The sequence below is a fragment of the Coregonus clupeaformis genome, chromosome 18, assembly GCF_020615455.1.
Source record: "Coregonus clupeaformis isolate EN_2021a chromosome 18, ASM2061545v1, whole genome shotgun sequence".
Taxonomy (NCBI): Eukaryota; Metazoa; Chordata; class Actinopteri; order Salmoniformes; family Salmonidae; genus Coregonus; species Coregonus clupeaformis.
In genome coordinates, this window is record NC_059209.1 from 8,702,117 (window position 1) to 8,723,927 (window position 21,811).

Below are 21,811 nucleotides of genomic sequence, written 5' to 3' on the forward strand. Positions count from 1 at the left end.
TCAACAATGTTTCTGTATCGGCTTCTTAGGAAGAGTCCGGAGTGGTCCTGGCCTATGAGGTGCCCCCGCCCGGGAACCTCCTCCTCCTACCTGTGGTGCGATTAGCTGGCAGGACTGGGAGAGTGGTGGTGTACTGGGAGGCTCAGACAATCACTGCCAGCCTCAATGACTTCATTCCTGCTTCTGGGAATATCACCTTTCAAGATGGCCAGGTAATGTGATTAAAACTAGGGCCAGAGAGTTTCTCCGGTTAGGTTACGTAGTTAGTTAAGTTAGGTCATCTCACTATGATCCACTCGGTCTAGTTGAGCTTCTATGAAGGATAAGTGGCTTGTATTCCCCAGGTAAAAAACTCTGGTTCTGTTTGCAGGGAGAAGCCTTTATTGACATCAGCATCATGGATGACACAGAGGTGGAGTCTGCAGAGCGCTTCAGTGTGACTCTAATGCGTGTGATTGGTGGAGCCAGACTGGGCGAGAGGACCTCTGTGACCATCACCATCCCCCCCAACGATTCACCGCTGGGCCGCTTTGGCTTCCAAGAGCAGACTGTGAGAGACCCAACATATTTCCCTACAAAGGATGAATACAGTTGTATTACCCAATCAAATACAACTTTATTATAAACCATTATTATGCTAAACAAACTAATCTCCTTTCAGGTCACTATCAGTGAGCCAGCGTTCAGTAGTGACCCAGCTGCCATGGCAACGCTGACGGTGTTGCGCAGTGCGGGAGGAGAGGGGGCGGTGACACTGGTGTGGCGCCTGGAGGACGCGGCCCGGGACGACCTTTCACCTCTCAACGGAACACTGGTCTTCAGTGAGGTCAGTAGGGGTGGGGCTAGGGTGGCCAAAGGGGAAGATTTTAGCAAGTCAGTTGACAATGTTTTGCTCTGCTTGGTAATAATTGATGCTAAATGTACAGTAGTTTGTTGAGAAGACACTGATGTGAGACTTTGTGAACCTCAGACAGAGTTGAGGAAAACGTTGGGGATCCGGGCTCTGGCTGACGCTTTGTTGGAGGGGGACGAGAGCTTCAATATCCAGCTCCTGGCTGCCAAGAGTGGTGCTGTCATCGACCCCATTAACGGTCAGTATCTTTGGGCTTCCTCACTGTGTTTAAACACACATACAGTCTCTGGTCTATGGAGAGGGGAGGAATGAATTTTCCCCTAGAAGCTGATCTGAGATCAGTTTGTCATTTTCAATCCTAATGGTTACAGTTAGGATTGGGGGAGAGTAAGCTGGTTCTAGATCTGTCCCTAGAGGCAACCTCTACCTGGGGTGTGTATAAGGAGCACCAGTGAAGGGCATTAGACTGAACTGTGTCCCCTGGGTTGGTGTGTGTCTTTAGGGTTGGCCACCATCACCATCCAGGGAGACCGTGCAGCCCTGGGAATGGTGGGCATCGCTGAGGCCTCCAGGAACGTCCTGATAGGAGAACCTCAGGGAAACTATAATGGGACTGCTTTGATCAGGTACATTTAGCTAAATTTCCTTTCGTAAGATAGCTGGGGGCAAAGTCATTCATATTCATGAGTTACGTCAGGTGATTAGTTAATCCTTCTGGGTGGGTGTGATGTCACAGGGATGCGCTTGAGGAATAATGGTCTGGGGCTCTTTTTCATGGTTCGGGCTAGGCCCCTTATTTCCAGAGAAGGGAAATCTTAACGCTACAGCATACAATGACATTCTAGACGATTATGTGCTTCCAACTTTGTGGCAACAGTTTAGGAAAGGCCCTTTCCTGTTTCAGCATGACAATGCCCCCGTGCACAAAGCGAGGTCCATACAGAAATGGTTTGTCGAGATCGGTGTGGAAGAACTTGACTGGCCTGCACAGAGCCCTCAACCCCAACGAACACCTTTGGGATGAATTGGAACGCAGACTGCGAGCCAGGCCTAATCGCCCAACATCAGTGCCAGACCTCACTAATGCTCTTGTGGCTGAATGGAAGCAAGTCCCCGCAACAATGTTCCAACAAAAATAAATAATAAATAATGTATGCACTCACTAACTGTAAGTCGCTCTGGATAAGAGCGTCTGCTAAATGACTAAAATGTAAATGTAAATGTAGTGGAAAGCCTTCCCAGAAGAGTGGAGGCTGTTATAGCATCAAAGGGGGGACCAACTCCATATTAATGCCAAGGGGGACCAACAATGAGATGTTCGACGAGCAGGTGTCCACATACTTTTGGTAATGTAGTGTAGCTACATTTCAGTCAATAGCTATCCTTCTAAATGCTGTGGTCACAGCGTTGCTAGCTGAGCTGTTTATAAGAAGTTGGCTGATGTGACTCAAACCCTGTAGCTAGCTAACAAGCCCTCCTCTGCGACAAAGTTAGGTTGCGGGAATATTAGATATGTATTTTGATTTTAAGATAACTGTCATTGAAGTTGGTGGTTACTACTGATTTTAGGGTTATCACTAATTACCACAGCTACAAGGTCAAGTTTTAGATCCTAGGTTTGTGTTTTGGTAAGGGCTCGGAGTGATGTCACGCCCCCTATAAGGCTCAACCAATCACCCAATGGATAATAATGACTTTGCCTCAGGCTATCCTACGAAAGGGAATTTCGCGTGCAGTTACACACACATATCACTGCTAAAGGGGAAGCCTCTTTGTTCATGGGACATAATATTGCTGTTGTGCTATTGAGAAAAGCATACTCTTATTTTGGTTGATAAGAGGTCAATGAAATGTATGTTGTAATGATGAAGTTCTGTGTGTGCGCGTGCACGTGCGTTCGTGCGTGTGTTGTAGCCTTGTTCGAGGCCCAGGCATCTTCGGAGAGATCCAGGTGTACTGGAACATCACTCCTGCTGTGGCCTCTGAGTTTGAGGAGCTGTCTGGTGTGGTGACCATGCGAGACAGACAGTCTGCAGCCACCATCCGCCTTAAGGTATGACATCCACATTTAACGCAGATGCTGTCCGTCTCTGACTATGGAATATATTCATCACTGTGATCTTATCTTATCTTAACATACAGTATCTTATGTTATTGTACCTCATCCTATTAGGAAGTGAAAATGAATGCAAAATGAATATTTCCCAATACATCTGTGAAACGGAATACTAGTGTGAAGTGATGTAGCCTATCGGCCATTCATTTGAAATAGTATCTTAGTGTGGATGTTGGGACAGAGGCTGAAGGTAGTGGTGTTTGTTGTTGCTGTTTCAGGCGCTGGATGATGACACGGCGGAGGAGCGGCGTGTGTACCAGCTGACCCTGACTTCAGTCACGCCAGGGGCGGAGATCAGCCCCTCGGCCCAGTGGGCCACAGTCACCATGGCAGCCAGTGACCTCCCCTACGGCCTGTTCTCCTTCCCCCAGGGCCTCGTCAGGGCCTCTGAGGAGGAGGGCAAGGTGAGAGAGCCAGGACAGTCCGGGGCCATGATCAAAAACATCCACCGTGTTGAAATGCGCTAGAGGACGTCTACATGACTATTGCTGCCCTATCAGAGCCTGAGAACAGGCTGACCTGTCCTATCCGAGGGAGGGCGGGTAAGGGAGGGCGAGATTAGGGAGGGAGGGAGGGATCAATAGAGTGGTTGAAAGTCAGAAGTGGCATGAAAGTCATTCGGCTTACTATGATGCAGCCTTGACAAATTGCCATTCAGTTGATGATATGGCCGCCTGCTTTTCCCCCCCACCCTTCTCTCCCTTCTCTTCTCAGGTCAATGTGACAGTGGTGCGTTCCATGGGCACGTTTGGGAGTGTGTGGGTGACCTACCAGACAGCAGGCAGTGTAGCGGTCAGTGGAGTGGACTTCACCGAGGCCTCGGGGAGCCTGCTTTTCAGCCCAGGCCAGACCACACGTGATGTCACATTGAGTATCGATGACGACGACCTCCCAGAGGGGCCTGAGGAGTTCTACCTCAACATCACCACAGTGGAGCTCGTCAATGACAGGTAGGTGGACCCTAGACACTAATCTAGAGTCAGTTCTGTGTTTTCTCCCCCCAGTTAAGATTAGAAGTGTTGGGGAGGGAAAGCTGATCCTAGATCTGTTCCTGTTGGTGTGGGGTTTTGGGGTATGAGTGGGAGGAGAATCCCAACCTTGGTCAATAATTTAATGACCTCTGTCACCCTCCTGTGATCAGTACTGTGAACTTCACTGTAAGCGTGGAAAGTGTTGGTCTCTGGGGTGCGAGTGGTGTAATGGAGGGTAAACGCACGTAAACACTGTTTACCTACCTTTTGCAGAAAAATGCATTGAAAGTATAGAGAGTGTTACTTTATTCACTGCGAACTGCAATCAGCATCTACCCACTTATTTTTTGGACTGTGGTGTTGTCTCTGACCTCTGTCGCCCTCCTGTGGTCAGTACTGTGGAATTCAGCGTGAGGGAGCATGGCCTGCAACGAGACCAGCCTCCAGCCATCGGCAACATCTCCTCCATCATGATCGTCATCCAGAAGAGTGACAACGCTGAGGGTATTCTGGAGTTCCTCCCTGACTATGTCAACATCACAGGTCAGCCTCTAAGCCTCTAACACTTTGACACTATTCAACATAGCTATTAGAACATAAGGCATCACTTTAGGAAATGTCATCTCATCCTTTTAATATGACGTGAATATGCATAATAGAGGGATTCTGAGGGTGGTGATTGGATGAATGCAATAGGAAAGGAGTACTACAGTAAATGCAGTGTTACATTTTACATATGTGACTGAATTCAGGAAGGTGAACCTATGTCAAATGTTCAAGATTGGCTTTTTTCACATTTTATATAAATACAGACTCAGAGCTTCAAAATGATATATAATACACTGCAGTTGAGGGAAACATGGGAAAGTGATGCTTCTTTGAAATTTGAGACACTTGTTATTCCACTTTGGAGACAAGTAGGAGAACAATGACGTTCACACCCTCTTAAGCCTTAGTCACACCTGTCTCTTTAATAATTCAAATGTCACCGCATGAGTCAACATGGTATTGTCCTTCAGAAAGTAGTTTCCCTATTATTCCCCTCCATTATCTCAGCCAATCATGGATCCTGCCTTTCTCCCTATAGCTCGTCATTATTTAGTTTCATTCATATTTACCAGTGGAGGCTCCTCAGAGGAGGAAGGTTAGGACCATCCTCCTCAGTGAATTTCATAACAATACAAATATTGAAACATTTAAAAAGTGATCCTTTTTAGGTCAAACTATACTAAATATATTCCATGTCACCAAATAATTGATTACAACACACTGTTTTGCAATGACGGTCTACAGTAGCCTCAGCAGTACTCTGTAGGGTAGCACCATGGTGTAGCCGGAGGACAGCTAGCTTCTGTCCTCCTCTGGGTACATTGACTTCAATACAAAACCTAGGAGGCTCTTGGTTCTCACCCCCTTCCATAGACTTACACAGTAATTATGACAACTTCCGGAGGACGTCCTCCAACCTATCAGAGCTCTTGCAGCATGAACTGACATGTTGTCCACCTAACCAAAGGATCAGAGAAAGAATCTAGTACTGAAAGCATAAGCTATAGCTAGCTAGCAATGCAGTACATAAAATGTGGTGATGAGTTGACTCAAAGAGAGAGAAAGACAATAGTTGAACAGTTTTTAACAAATTAATTTCTTCCAAAATTAAGGAGAAGCAGGAGAGAGAGAGAGCTAGCTATTTTTGGTATGTATTTTTTTTAACTTTCACTAAATGCAGCTAGCTAGTTTAGCCTACTCAAACACCTGGCTCAAACAGAGAGGGATGCTGTTAGCTAGCTGGATATGGCTATCCAACACAGGAACTCTTCCAAGTCACAGTAAGCGTTTGGTTTTATTAATTCGTTGCCACCGGGGCCCGCCGTGTGTAACTGGTAAACTGCTTTCTGACTGTACTCTGTAATGCATGATTGTGGCGGGTTTACTAACATGTTAGTTCTAGTAACCACAGTATGTTGACTATGAGGTGACAATGACCTGTAAGTCGCTCTGGTTAAGAGCGTCTGCTAAATGACTAAAATGTAAAAAAAATGTAGGCTGTGCATAGTGCTTAGCAGTCATGATATGAAGGTTTGGCTTGGAAAGGTTTTTTTCGCCTGGTCACAGACAGCTGATGTGTCATCCACTGAAGTCCACAAGCGAAGGGAAAAGATGAGAGGAGGAGAGTGCGTAGATAGTTGCTAGAAATAATTATATATACAAGGAGCAAAGTGATCGTGTTGTTTTTATATGGCTGCTATGAAAGTGAACTGTGTTTGCGTCTGATCAGGGGTGTATTCATTCAGCCGATTCTGTTGAATTTTTTTTCTTAAACTGAAGCAAACGGAACGGGGATAAACATACCTGAACTTGTCCAATATAAACTCTCATTTGCAACTGTTGGACTAATGATTACACCCTAGATCAGCTAGATGCAGGTAAGAGTGTGCAAGGCGGTATTGAATATGTCACTGTCTGTCACCTTGATTACTCAAAATGCTCTCGACCTGTGCAGCTACATTGTAAACTTTCATTCATAGGCTAGGTTGTAGCGACTTCATGATGGGTACAGGTAAAATTAGAGTATCATGTAGTATCCGAAACCAATCGATGTTACATTGAGCTGGGTGAATGGAATATGAATGACAGTCATCCAATACGCTGTAATAGAAATACAGTGGGGAAAAAAAGTATTTAGTCAGCCACCAATTGTGCAAGTTCTCCCACTTAAAAAGATGAGAGAGGCCTGTAATTTTCATCATAGGTACACGTCAACTATGACAGACAAAATGAGAAAACAAAATACAGAAAATCACATTGTAGGATTTTTTATGAATTTATTTGCAAATGATGGTGGAAAATAAGTATTTGGTCACCTACAAACAAACAAGATTTCTGGCTCTCACGGACCTGTAACTTCTTCTTTAAGAGGCTCCTCTGTCCTCCACTCGTTACCTGTATTAATGGCATCTGTTTGAACTTGTTATCAGTATAAAAGACACCTGTCCACAACCTCAAACAGTCACACTCCAAACTCCACTATGGCCAAGACCAAAGAGCTGTCAAAGGACACCAGAAACAAAATTGTAGACCTGCACCAGGCTGGGAAGACTGAATCTGCAATAGGTAAGCAGCTTGGTTTGAAGAAATCAATTGTGGGAGCAATTATTAGGAAATAGAAGACATACAAGACCACTGATAATCTCCCTCGATCTGGTGCTCCACGCAAGATCTCACCCCGTGGGGTCAAAATGATCACAAGAACGGTGAGCAAAAATCCCAGAACCACACGGGGGGACCTAGTGAATGACCTGCAGAGAGCTGGGACCAAAGTAACAAAGCCTACCATCAGTAACACACTACGCCGCCAGGGACTCAAATCCTGCAGTGCCAGACGTGTCCCCCTGCTTAAGCCAGTACATGTCCAGGCCCGTCTGAAGTTTGCTAGAGTGTATTTGGATGATCCAGAAGAGGATTGTGAGAATGTCATATGGTCAGATGAAACCAAAATAGAACTTTTTGGTAAAAACTCAACTCGTCGTGTTTGGAGGACAAAGAATGCTGAGTTGCATCCAAAGAACACCATACCTACTGTGAAGTATGGGGGTGGAAACATCATGCTTTGGGGCTGTCTTTCTGCAAAGGGACCAGGACGACTGATCCGTGTAAAGGAAAGAATGAATGGGGCCATGTATCGTGAGATTTTGAGTGTAAACCTCCTTCCATCAGCAAGGGCATTGAAGATGAAACGTGGCTGGGTCTTTCAGCATGACAATGATCCCAAACACACCGCCCGGGCAACGAAGGAGTGGCTTCGTAAGAAGCATTTCAAGGTCCTGGAGTGGCCTAGCCAGTCTCCAGATCTCAACCCCATAGAAAATCTTTGGAGGGAGTTGAAAGTCTGTGTTGCCCAGCGACAGCCCCAAAACATCACTGCTCTAGAGGAGATCTGCATGGAGGAATGGGCCAAAATACCAGCAACAGTGTGTGAAAACCTTGTGAAGACTTACAGAAAACGTTTGACCTGTGTCATTGCCAACAAAGGGTATATAACAAAGTATTGAGAAACTTTTGTTATTGACCAAATACTTATTTTCCACCATAATTTGCAAATAAATTCATAAAAAATCCTACAATGTGATTTTCTGGATTTCTTTTTCTCATTTTGTCTGTCATAGTTGACGTGTACCTATGATGAAAATTACAGGCCTCTCTCATCTTTTTAAGTGGGAGAACTTGCACAATTGGTGGCTGACGAAATACTTTTTTCCCCCACTGTAAGGCCATGCTCGTTTAGAAAAAATCATCCTCCCTCATCTTAAATGGCCCCGACAGCCACTGATATTTACAGATCCCATACAAGTTTGTAAAGGCATTTCTGCTAAAAGAAATACAAAAAAATTCAAATGGACACATATTGGCTCAGTTTAAAATGGCACCCTATGGTCCTGCGGACAGGGGCGTCATTTCAGCTAAACCTAGGGTATGGCAAAGTGTCGTCATCAGTCTCTATTTCTTTTTCAAGTGTTCTACTCTGCTAGCCAGTACTTTGCCTAAAACAGGTGTGCATTTCTTCCGCCTCTAGCACTAACACACTTGATTCAACTACTCAACTCATCCTTAAGCCTTTGATTTTAATCAGGTGTGTTACCAGGATTGAGAAACACTGCCCTATATAGTGCACTACTTTTGACCAGAGCCCCGTAGGTGCCATTTCACTCTACTGTGTCCTCTTCTCTCCTTTCTGTTGTCTCCAGTGGAGGAGGATGTGGGCAGTGTGTCTATTCTGGTGGTGAGGAGGGTGGGTTACTACGGCCTGGTCACGGCAGATTACATATCCAGGGGCCTGACGGCCAGCCCCGGCCTGGACTACAGCCTGGCCAACGGCTCGCTCACCTTCCTCCACGGCCACAACACCAGTCACATCAAAGTGACCATCATAGATGACCAGGACAGGTGAGTCGGTCTGTCTGTCTGTCTGATCACCTAGGCCTGCTGCTCTGCTAATCACCTATATACTGTTGATGTTGTCCTCTCCCAGGCACAAATTCTCTGGAGTAAAGTTGAATAGTTTTGACATGATGAAGTGATTTATTTGCTTTGATACCTGGATTGTGTCGTTCTTTGATCATGGTATTGCTGCACATAGAAATTGTTTGATAATTCTACTATGATGCCGGATGGGTATAACTGTTGTGAAAGAGGTGTAAAGCCCGGTTCATATACAACAGCCGAGGCGAGACGGTTTCATGCAGTTTTAGAACAAAGTTTGCTTGATCTGAACGTTCTAGTTTTAGAATGCCTCATGTCGGCTGCTGGAGTTTCCAACATTCAACATGTCAAATCTTAGCAAAAGACTTGCGACGAGACGGATCAGAGAACAGTGTGCTGAAGTTCTGTGTTTAACCAAGCAGACAGCTAGCCAACTATTCTGCTGCAGTTACGTAGCTTGCTGATATTTCTCTGACAAGTCACAACCATAGAGAATGATGGAGGCCTCTAGTGGCCCAAAGGCTGTTTTAGCATGGGCAGCGCCATTGAGGGCTAAAGTTCAATGTGTTTCCATCGCATTTTCAACTCTACCGATAGTTTTGTCACAAAAACTGTTGCGTTAAATAACAAATGTGCCTACTCTGGTCATGGAATCTGCACTCTAACCAACAGCTCACAGCAGGTAGGCTGTGCGGGTAGGTTAGTCTACATGATGAGATTATTATGGATAAGAGCGAGAATATGTTTATTTGTCAAACGGCAGTCAAGAGTTTCTATTAAAAAAATATGTGAACATAGAGACACCAGTAATGAGCATGTCGGAACTCTTCTTCCAGAGAGTATGCCGAGATGTTTGAGATCCAGCTGTCCAGTGCCACGGGCGGAGCCATACTGGGGACTCATTTGGTCGCCAGTATTACCATCGCCAAGAGCGACTCACCCAACAGCGTGGTCCGTTTCCTGAACGAGAGCGTGATCACCCTGGTGAACCCCAACAGCACCCTGAGGCTCAGCCTGCTCCTGGAGAGGGTGGGCGGGCTAGTGGGCAACACTACGGTAAGCCTACTGGGACCATCCCCTTCCTCTGTGTCTGGTCTCTCTCTCTCTCTCTCTCTCCCTCCTCTTGCTAGCACAGGAGGCTGGTGAGGGGAGGATGGCTCATAATAATGGCTAGAATGGAATGGTATCAAACACAAGGAAGCCATGTGTTCGATGTGTCAATATCATTACATTCATTACATTCCAGCCAGAATTCCAGCCATTACTATGAGCCTGTCCTCCCCAAATAAGGTGCCACCAGCCGCCTGTACTTGCTAGGCCTATAGACATCTAAGCAATTTTCGGGCCAGTTTCCCGGACACAGACTAAAATGTATGCTCAATGGAGAATTCTCAGTGAAAGTACTTTTTAGTTCAGGACGAGCCTGAATCTGTGTTCGGGAAACCGACCACTAGTGTATAACCACCATGATTTGTCTCTCTGACCCCGTAGTACAAGAGCATGTTCACCATCGTCATTTCTCTGCCAGATAGATGTCCATCACTCATTCTAAGTTGCTAAACTTAATGACACTGTAATGTTATTAGCCTACAGTGCCTTCAGAAAGTATTCACACCCCTTGACTTATTCCACATTTTGCTGTGTTACAGCCTGAATTTAAAATTGATTAATTGAGATTTTTTGTCACTGGCCTACACAAAGTGAAATTATGTTTGTCTTTTTTTAAATCTTTTTTTTTTTTATGAAAAGCTGAAATGTCTTGAGTCAATAAGTATTCAACCCCTGTGTTATGGCAAGCGTAAATAAGTTAAGGAGAAAAAAAGTGCTTAACAAGTCACATAGTAAGTTGCACTCTGTGTGCAATAATAGTGTTTAACATGATTGTTTAATGACTACCTCATCTCTATACCCCACACATACAAATATTAGTGTGAGTGAAAAGAAGAAAGCCTGTACAGAATACAAAAATTGTTTTCTTGGTGACTATGGTCCCAGCTGCCTTGAGATCATTGACAAGATCCTCCCGTGTAGTTCTGGGCTGATTCCTCACCGTTCTCATGATCATTGAAACTCCACGAGGTGAGATCTTGCGTGGAGCCCCAGGCCGAGGGAGATTGACAGTTATTTTGTGTTTCTTCCATTTGCAAATAATCGCACCAACTGTTGTCACCTTCTCACCAAGCTGCTTGGCGATGGTCTTGTAACCCATTCCAGCCTTGTGTAGGTCTACAATCTTGTCCCTGACATCCTTGGAGAGCTCTTTGGTCTTGGCCATAGTGGAGAGTTTGGAATCTGATTGATTGATTGCTTCTGTGGACAGGTGTCTTTTATACAGGTAACAAGCTGAGATTAGGAGCACTCCCTTTAAGAGTGTGCTCCTAATCTCAGCTCGTTACCTGTATAAAAGACACCTGGGAGCCAGAAATCTTTCTGATTGAGAGGGGGTCAAATACTTATTTCCCTCATTAAAATGCAAATCAATTTCTAACATTTTTGACATGAGTTTTTCTGGATTTTTTTGTTGTTATTCTGTCTCTCACTGTTAAAATAAACCTACCATTAAAATTATAGACTGATCATTTCTTTGTCAGTGGGCAAACGTACAAAATCAGCAGGGGATCAAATACTTTTTTCCCTCACTGTACTAAAGTAATCCTGCAATAAATGTGGCAAAGCAATTAACTTTTTGTCCTAAATACAAAGTATTATGTTTAGGGCAAATCCAATACAACACATTACTGAGTACCACTCTCCATATTTTCAAGCACAGGGGTGGCTGCATCATGTTATGGGTATGCCTGTAATCGTTAAGGACTGGGGAGTTTTTCAGGATAAAAAAGAAAACGAATGGAGCTAAGCACAGGCAAAATCCTAGAGGAAAACCTGGTTCAGTTTGCTTTCCATCAGACACTGGGAGATGAATTCACCTTTCAGCAGGACAATAACCTAAAACACAAGGCCAAATCTACACTGGAGTTGCTTACCAAGAAGACAGTGAATGTTCCTGAGTGGCCGAGTTACAGTTTTGACTTAAATCTACTTGAAAATCTATGGCAAGACCTGAAAATGGTAGTCTAGCAATGATCAGCAGCCAATTTGACAGAGCTTGAAGCATTTTGAAAAGAACAATGGGCACTAGTTGCACAATCCAGGTTTGGAAAGCTCTTAGAGACTTACACAGAAAGACTCACAACTGTAATCGCTGCCAAAGGTGCTTCTACAAAGTATGGACTCTAGGGTGTGAAAACTTATGTTAATGAGATATTTCTGTATTTCATGTTCAATAAACATTTCTAAAAACATGTTTTCACTTTGTCATTTTGGGGTATTGTGTGTAGATTTGATTTGATTTGAGATGGTAAGAAAACAAATATATTTCATTCATTTTGAATTCAGGCTGTAATACAAAATGTGGAATAAGTCAATATTATGGACAATGTGTTTTTCACAAGGGAACGATTTGTTGGTAAAATATTTGGTAAGTAATGTTAAATGTCTTTACAAGCATGAATGTGATGCATACCAGCCCATCTGAATAATTGATCTCCTTTCCTCAGATAACATGGAGCATGCTGGGTCCCAACACCAAAGAGGTCTTACCACCCGTAAACACAGACATTGGTGAACCCGTGAACGGATCGTTTCATTTCAGAGATGGGGAGGGGGGATTACGCATCATCGATCTGAGTATTCTCCCCCATGGGGAGGTGGAGGAGGCGGAGACCTTTGTAGTCACGCTTGAGCTCCTCTCAGGAGACGTGGACATTGACCCCCGAGCGGGCTCTGTCACGCTCAAGGTATGTCACCAACGAGTGACATCTCAATTTTAATATGAACCCCAGTTGTATTGAAACCATTATTGTATCATATTGAAATGACTTCACAGTCTCTTATTGATATTTAAGAGTCTCTGAGTCATGGTGATGGCGTGTCTTTGTCTCTGGGTTTGTGTGTCTGAATCTATGTGTGTGTGTGTGTGTGTGTGTGTGTGTGTGTCTATATTCTACGTGTGTGTGTATCTGTCTCAGATTGAGAAGTTTGGTGACCCTAATGGCATAGTTCAGTTCACGGAGGAGGACCTTAGAGAGCGTGTGTACAGTGAGCCCACAGACAGCGAGGGGCCGCTCAACATCTCCCTCCTCATCACGCGCAGAGAGGGCGTCATGGGCAACATCACGGTAAGACCACCTCGGGGATGACATCGTACAGTTACAGCCAGCAATAGACTTTATAGGCAATGCTCAGGCTTTGAGTGTGTCCCTTTGTTTCATATGTGCTGGGAGAATGTAATGACAGTGCATGAAGTTTATAATAGACATGCACTGTCATTATTGTACAGCCAATTCCCAGGTATGTCATAGATGTGTGTGTGTCTCTCAGGTGCACTGGCAGATCCTGAGTGACTCTGACACATCGGGGGATTTCTCAGCCCTCAGCGGCTCCATGGTCATCCTGGAGGGTCAGAGGGGGGCAGAGGTGGTCCTCGCCCTGCTGCCCGACGCCGTGCCCGAGCTGGAGGAGCTCTACACGCTCAGGCTGAGCGCCGTAGAGGGCGGCGCCACCCTGGACGCCAACCGCAGTAGCACCCAACTCAGAGTGCGGGCCAACGATGAGCCCCACGGCTTGTTTGGGCTGGAGGCGGAGCAGCAGGCGGTGGTTGTGGCAGGGATGGGGGCTGGGCTGAGGAGACTCTTGACCCTGAACGTGACGCGCCAGGCTGGAGCCTTCGGCAACGCCAGTGTGGGCTACCGGATCAGTACTGGGCCTGGGCTGGATGGACAGGAGCTGCTGGGAGAGGCGGCTGTGGGGAGAGCCCTGGTCAAGGATGGGGAGGACTCAGCCTCTGTTTCTGTGCCAATTAATAGTGAGGTAAGGGACCATTGGGGTCAGAGATAGTATACTCAAGACCAGGGTCTCCAATTTATTTATATGATTTATAACCGTCAATGGGGGATCATGCATTGAATTCATACATTTCCTGGCAATGCATGTAGATAACTTTGAATCTATATAGTTTTCCTGTTTTTGCATAATTTGTAATGATGAACATCACAAATGACCTAATAAGATCATTTTATCATAACAAAGCTATCTCCAGTATATCAGGGTACCCTTTAGGCTACAGTGCCCTGTCGCTGACCCTGCCTCTGTAGTCATGCTTGCCAGGCTGAATAGCTCTCTCTGTCTCTGTCTCTCTGTCTTGTAGGTGTTTCTCTCAGTAGGTGTAAACTTCACTGTGGAGCTAACAGACGTGAGCCTTCTGGGACCTCTCCTCAGCTCCCCACCCCGCCTCCTACTGGAGGCCAAGGTCGCCATGGTGACCGTCCCAGAGGAAGCAGCCAGCGCTGAGGTATCAGTCAATAACTTTATGGAGTAGGGTGAAGTTGCACCTAGACGCTGATCTTGGGTCAGTTTTGCATTTGACTCACTAATGTTTAAGGATAGGATTTGGGGATCTCAGATCAGGGGAAACTTCACCCCGGAGCTAACTTTATTGTCCCAATGGGGAAGCAAGGTATGTACTGTATGTGTTGGGCCTTAGTTCGACCCATGTTTAAACCTAGCTTCTGTCTCACGTTACATTGACCCAAGATGAGGAGGATGCTCTGTATCTAACTGAATTACTGGTCTGTGGTTGGTAGCCCCTCCCTGTGAACACCCAACCTCTTTCTGTCAGGACTTATGACAGACTCATGTAACATGCACTTCTTCTCAGTCAATTGACCAGCTTGGTGGTGACCACGAAATAGGCTTAGTCTATTGACCTAGCTTGCTACCACTACTACCTCTTCTACTACCAGACAGTATTATCCAAGCATTACAGCGGTACACAGGGCTGCGGACAATCTTAATGCCAACTTTGTTTCAAAGTTTCATCACGTCATTGTAGAGAGTCACCGTTACAATGGAAAAGGTCTCAACCATTCGTCTAGTTTTTTTCAGTCTGATTGCCCCATCTTTAGTCAGCTGTTCTATAACACATCATTGTAAAACTGGCTAGTTTTGCTTTGTTTTCGTCTCAATATGACGTCTATTAGATCTGTACCGGGCTTTAATGTAGCAGTTATGAAATGTCACATCATCCCCTATTCCTTCTCCTCTGTATGGCGTGTGTGTGCGTGTGTGTGTAGGTGGGCTTTGTCTCGTTGGCGCTGCAGGTCTCCAGTGTGGAAACAGGTGTTTGTGAAGCACTGGTGTCCAGGACGGGGCTGTTTGGGGGGGTAAGGGTGGAGTGGAGCGCAGGGTACCCCCCTGGACAGGCTCCAGTTGGGTTCAAGCCTGGAGTTATCACCCCCAGCTCAGGTAAGGACCTCAGAATGAAACTCACCACTGTGAGCTTGAGAAGTGGTTTGGTGAAATGTTTATCTGTCTATCTGAAATGTAGGAGTCTCCCTATTTGTTCATTTATTCTCTCTCTAAACACAGGAGGGCAATTGAACAGGCTGACAGTTTTCTCTCTGTATACCCACCAGACAAATTCCACCTCCTCCAGTCTCATTTACCTCTCTTTTTTCCAAACACCACCACCAACAAACGCCCTACAAAATGACCAAACCGATAGTATTGATGTTGGGTGTCTGAGGGTGTTGTCTGAGGATGTATGTCCTCCTCCTCAGGCTCGGTGACCCTGGCCCATGGAGAGAGGAGCAAGGCTATGTCTCTCCAGGCGCTCCCTGATGTGTCTGAGCCAGCATCCTACGCCCTCCACCTCACTGCAGCCGGCTCCAGCTCACCTGCTCCTGGAGTAGCCAGACTCAGGTACAGTAACTAGCCTCACCTGCCAGGCTTATAACGCTCCTATATACTGTAGACACAAGGCTTGGAACGAGACAGCCTTCTGACTGAAGATTGCATTCTGTATGTAATAGTACTGCTATAATAATATAACAGCTATGGTGTGATGCTAATCTCTGTTTCCCTCTCCAGGTCAGGGTTCACGGTGGCAGAGGTCGAGCCTCTGGGGGTGTACCAGTTCGCCCCAGACTCCCGCCAGCTGGTCATCGAGGAGGACGTGCAGACCATCACCCTCTATGTCCAGCGGCTCTACGGTTTCCGTAGCAACCGTACCCGCCTGTCCTATGAGACGGCGTCGGGCAGTGCTCTGGCGGGACAGGACTTCACTGCTGTGCAGGACGGAGAGCTGTTCTTCGACTTGCCTCACCAGACCTCCGCATCGCTCCGTCTGTCTGTACTGGACGACGTGCTCTCGGAGCCCGATGAGATCTTTTATGTCAACCTGACAGACGTCCAGGTACTGAGCCGTGGTGGTGACTCCCGGCCCCGTCTCACCCCCCAACACAGCGTTGCCACTGTCACCATCCTGGCCAGTGATGTCACCGGGGGGGTGCTGAGCATCGGGCCGGGGCTGGTTCAGACAGCAGAGGACAGGGAGGAGGGGAGCCAGCAGGACAGGAAGGTGCTCCTCAAGGTGCACAGGTCTGACAGCCTGGCTGGGCCAGTGAGGGTCAGGGTCCAGGCTTATGGGGGCGGGAGTGTCAGAGGTGCCCCTCTCCCCTTTGCTCTGGAACCCAACAGGACCCTGGCCCTGGAGGGGCAGGACTTCAGGCTGGAGTCCGCCCTGGTGTCACTGCAGGAGGGGCAAAGTGAGGCTGAGGTTAGCCTACTCATCCTGGACGACTCTGAGCCCGAGGGACAGGAAGTGTTCTTCATCTACCTCAGTGACCCGGAGGGAGGGGCACAGATCACAGATGGACCCGACAAGCAGGGATTCAGCTCCTTTGCCAAAATCATCATCCTAGGTAAAACACTGAAACACCCATATCTGCCTCAGGCTCCCCTGTCACATACTCCTTAGTCTATCCATTGGTCAGTCAATTAAAGGTAATGTCATGCTCTACTTTGTCTAATACAATTTAATCTCTATAGGTCATTGTTTCAAATACAATCCCTAAATTTGGTCCCTGGGCACAGACATCTGACATCATTCCAGTGATGTGAAATCTGTTCCACTGTTCAGTGGAATATAATTGATGATAATCAAAGGGACGGTGACAAGAGAATTGGAAGCTTGATGCACTGCATTTGTTGAATGCTCTCCTCAATGTACACTACCGGTCAAAAGTTTTAGAACACCTACTCATTCAAGGGTTTTTCTTTATTTTGACTATTTTCTACATTGTAGAATAATAGTGAAGACATCAAAACTATGAAATAACACATATGGAATCATGTAGTAACCAAAAAAGTGTTAAACAAATCAAAATATATTTTACATTTGAGATTCTTCAAATAGCCACCCTTTGCCTTGATGACAGCTTTACACACTCTTGGCATTCTCTCAACCAGCTTCACCTGGAATGCTTTTCCAACAGTCTTGAAGTAGTTCCCACATATGCTGAGCACTTGTTGGCTGCTTTTCCTTCACTCTGCGGTCCAACTAATCCCAAACCATCTCAATTTGGTTGAGGTCGGGGGATTGTGGAGGCCAGGTCATCTGATGCAGCACTCCATCAATGTCCTTCTTGGTAAAATAGCCCTTACACAGCCTGGAGGTGTGTTGGGTCATTGTCCTGTTCAAAAACAAATGATAGTCCCACTAAGTGCAAACCAGATGGGATGGCGTATCGCTGCAGAATGCTGTGGTAGCCATGCTGGTTAAGTGTGCATTGAATTCTAAATAAATCACAGACAGTGTCACCAGCAAAGCACCCCCACACCATAACACCTCCTCCTCCATGCTTTAAGGTGGGAAATACACATGCGGAGATCATCCATTCACCCACACCGCATCTCACAAAGACATGGCTGCTGGAACCAAAATTCTCAAATTTGGACTCCAGTCCAAAGGACACATTTCCACCGGTCTAATGTTCATTGCTCGTGTTTCTTGGCCCAAGCAGGTCTCTTCTTATTATAGGTGTCCTTTAGTAGTGGTTTCTTCACAGCAATTTGACCATGAAGGCCTGATTCACACAGTCTCCTCTGAACAGTTGATGTTGAGATGTGTCTGTTACTTGAACTCTGTGAAGCATTTATTTGGGCTGCAATTTCTGAGGCTGGTAACTCTAATGAACTTATCCTCTGCAGCAGAGGTAACTCTGGGTCTTCCATTCCTGTGGCGGTCCTCATGAGAGCCAGTTTCATCATAGCGCTTGATGGTTTTTGTGACTTCACTTGAAGAAACGTTCAAAGTTCTTGAAATGTTCCGTATTGACTGACCTTCATGTCTTAAAGTAATGATGGACTGTCGTTTCTGTTTGCTTATTTGAGCTGTTCTTGCCACAATATGGACTTGGTCTTTTACCAAATAGGGCTATCTTCTGTATACCCAATGTACCTTGTCACAACACAACTGATTGGCTCAAACGCATTAACAAATTAACTTTTAAAAAGGCACACCTGTTAATTAAAATGCATTCCAGGTGACTACATCATGAAGCTTGTTGAGAGAATGCCAAGAGTGTGCAAAGCTGTCATCAAGGCAAAGGGTGGCTCTTTGAAGAATATCAAATATCAAATATATTTTGATTTTTTAAAACACTTTTCTGGTTACTACATGATTCCATATGTGTTATTTCATAGTTTTGATGTCTTCACTATTATTCTACAATGTAGAAAATAGTAAAAAAATAAAGAAAAACCCTTGAATGAGTAGGTGTTCTAAAACCTTTGACCAGTAGTATACATACAGTGAACAATATAAGGAAATAGTAATATAACTCTCTTTCTCTCTCCTTCCATCCCCCCTCCCTCTCTCCTTCTCTCTCAGGGAGTGATTTCCATAATGGGATAGTGGGTTTCAGTGTGAGTTCTCTGCTCGGTCAGGTTCTGGATGAGGACTCAGAAATGAACAGAACGGCCCTACTCTACCTACAGAGACAACAGAACCGGTATGTTTCTCAGTTTTTATCCTCCATAACATTCTTCTGCCCATATGACTGTCAGCAAACCAAAGTGTAGCAACAGTAACATTAGTGATAAAATCATGATCATAAGTAGTGATACAAGCAAGCTACAATGATCACCTCCAGCCACTTGGGGCACTGTGTGTTTGATGTGAGACCCATCTGCCTCCGAAAAATTAAGTGTGGTACGCACATAATTTTTTTTTTTTTAAACTTCAGAAATTCATATTCTTTTGGTGGGGGATGTTTTTATTGCTTTTCTGCCTCCCCCGTGCAGGGCCTTTGAGGATGTTGAGGTGATGTGGCGGGCCACGTTCAACAGGGCAGAGCTGTCCCTGGTCAACAACGGAGTCAACCTGACCCGGGAGCTGCTGCAGACCTCCGGCACCGTGCTTTGCAGGAGAGGACAGGTCCTCTGTGTCCTCAGCATGGAGGTCCGACAAGACCAGGTGAGTCCCAGGTCATACTAGAGGTTAGAGGTCAGGGGGGACCAGAACAGATGAGTCTCACAATACTCTAAAACTCTCTAAAACTGACAGCAACTCCTCTCCATTTGGACCACTGACTTGAAGGAGCAAGCAGGATGTCCTTATAAAGTAGCTCAGCCTATACATCCCTTGTATTTCACACTGTAGCTTTCTGCTGTGGTGGCAGAGGATGTACAGTATGTTAATATGGAGGGTTGAAGAGAGAGTGGGCTGATAGTGGCATCGACATCAATGTAAGCTCACAGGAGGAGGGCAGGAAGCACCTGTGGTGTGATCACACCCTCGGTCCTCTCCTCTCTTCTCATCTCATCTCCTCCTTCCTCTCCTTTCCCTGGTGGTCCTACCAGGCAGCTCACCCAGCCTCTGCCCACGTCCTGTCCTGCTGTGTGTCTGGGCTATTTTAGGGCAGACCTCCACACGCCTCTTCCTATCGAGCGCTGGCTGTCTGCTGTGCTTCCTAATCCCGTACCCCCTCTTACCCTCCCCCCAAAATGCTGGTATATGACACAGACTTCAGATCTGGGAATGAGAGAAATTAGTCCCTGACTCACTGTTGGAGGCTGCAGGACTGGTCCACCAGTATGTGTCATGGGGTTCAATTCTCTAATTCATTTTTATAAATATTGCTTGTACTGTACTGTAATCTTATGGCTGGGGGAGCACATAATCATAATAATTCTAATAATTAACATAATAATGTTAATGTTCCTTCTTTCTATTTTTCATCCTTTTCCCCTCTTATGTATTTCAATCAGATAGCCTTTCCTAAACTCCCTATGTCTGTGTGTTGCCATAGGAACCTGAGTACCAGGCCTGGTTCCTGGTAGAGATCTACCAGGTGGGTGTTGGCGCCGCTATCAATGAGAGTGCCCGCTTTGCCAATGTCACCCTGCTGGAGAGCGATGACCCGCGGGGGCTGGTCTACTTTGCGGTGGGGTCCAGACTGCCCGTAGCACTCCTCAAAACCACCCGCCTCAGTCTGCAGGTGTACAGAGAAGCCAGCACAGCCTCCACCATCACCGTACGCTACCGCATGCTGGTGAGAAACATACACGTATACACAGCGTATACACACATACTACCAACCACTCACACACATGCACACGCAGAAGAAACATTTTCACAGTGCACACACGAACACACACACACACACACACACACACGGAAAACTCACACAAATATTTTTTAGTAATAATACTTTTCACATTTCCATACATTCACATAAAATAATACTTTTTATATTGCCATATATTTACATGAAAGAATACTTTTCACATTGCCGTATATTCCCACACTACCACACATCCTCTCACATTGTCTCCCTTTGTAACCTCTCACATCCTTCTGGATGAAAATTGCATTTTAAAAGTAGGCCAAGTCCCATCTTATTCAAGTTGTTGTTTGTCTAACTCACCAAATCAGATTTCCATTCCTCACCCTGACCTAATTAAGCTGACCTAATTTAGTGATCTTCAAGGTCTAACGGTGTGTTTGTCATGGATAGTAAAGTCAAAGAGACACCAACACCCAACAGGGATGGGAGAATGTTCCATGTCTTCTTTCTGGGCCCCAGCCCCAGCCCCAGCCCCCCAGCCCCCACAGGCCATGTTAATACCCTGATCAATGTTAGGTGTTGACAGGCTGTTCTGGCTCAGGTCAATGCAGGTGGAGGTGAACTGGTCACGTTCCAGAAAATGGATGAGGACCTAGCGACGACCCGCTCCCCTCAAATGGTTTCTATCGATGCCTATGGAGTTCAAAGAGGGCACTGTGTCCTCCTGTACCCCCCCCACCCCCCACCCCCCACCCTCTCTCTTTCAACCTTTATTTTTCTCCATTTATCCCCCCCCCCTCTTCTTTCCCTTGGTCTCCTCTTCCCTCTCCTCCCCTCCTGCCTCTCTCCTAGGGGTGGTGATGAGCTCTGTGTGTTTGATCCACTACCTAGCTGGGGGCCGATATTCACTTATATTCCCAGTCTTTGATATTGCAGATCAAAAGGGAGATTGTGGAGTGCACTTACAGTGCCTTGCAAAATTATTCATCCCCATTGGTGTTTTTCCTATTTTGTTGCATTACAACATGTAATTTAAATTGATTTTTATTTGGATTACATGTAATGGACATACACAAAATAGTCCAAATTGGTGAAGTGAAATGAAAAAATTAACTTGTTTAAAAAAATTCTAAAAAATTAATAACGGAAAAATGGTGCGTGCATGTCACGATCGTCTTGTAGCGAAGTAGACCAAGGCGCAGCGTGTGAACCAAACATGACTTTATTTAATTAAAGTAACAAACAAAACACGATTCGTGAAGTCCACGGTTAAACATACCGACACGGAACAAAAACCCACAACACCCAAGGGAAAACATACAGATTAAATATGGCTCCCAATCAGAGACAACCAGCCGACAGCTGACACTCGTTGCCTCTGATTGGGAGTCACACAGGCAAACATAGAAACAGACAACCTAGAACACCCAAACAAAGAAACAGAACACATCGAATGAACACACCCTGGCTCAACATATAGAGT

General features: G+C 45.7%; 1 protein-coding gene across 1 annotated transcript in view; it reads left to right on the plus strand.

The window, feature by feature from the left end:
- Positions 1–21,811, plus strand: part of adgrv1 (adhesion G protein-coupled receptor V1) — a 230,482-nt gene that overhangs the window by 107,669 nt on the left and 101,002 nt on the right. Inside the window, exons 57-77 of the mRNA XM_041904508.2 lie at positions 30–212; positions 371–550; positions 662–826; positions 971–1,091; positions 1,356–1,479; positions 2,768–2,906; positions 3,188–3,373; positions 3,684–3,919; positions 4,335–4,483; positions 8,686–8,884; positions 9,757–9,976; positions 12,478–12,717; positions 12,949–13,098; positions 13,301–13,789; positions 14,127–14,270; positions 15,052–15,223; positions 15,538–15,679; positions 15,848–16,680; positions 18,651–18,771; positions 19,064–19,235; positions 20,071–20,313. Of these exons, the coding sequence (XP_041760442.2) occupies positions 30–212; positions 371–550; positions 662–826; positions 971–1,091; positions 1,356–1,479; positions 2,768–2,906; positions 3,188–3,373; positions 3,684–3,919; positions 4,335–4,483; positions 8,686–8,884; positions 9,757–9,976; positions 12,478–12,717; positions 12,949–13,098; positions 13,301–13,789; positions 14,127–14,270; positions 15,052–15,223; positions 15,538–15,679; positions 15,848–16,680; positions 18,651–18,771; positions 19,064–19,235; positions 20,071–20,313 (4,608 nt within the window). The remainder of the gene's footprint in view (positions 1–29; positions 213–370; positions 551–661; positions 827–970; positions 1,092–1,355; positions 1,480–2,767; positions 2,907–3,187; positions 3,374–3,683; positions 3,920–4,334; positions 4,484–8,685; positions 8,885–9,756; positions 9,977–12,477; positions 12,718–12,948; positions 13,099–13,300; positions 13,790–14,126; positions 14,271–15,051; positions 15,224–15,537; positions 15,680–15,847; positions 16,681–18,650; positions 18,772–19,063; positions 19,236–20,070; positions 20,314–21,811) is intronic.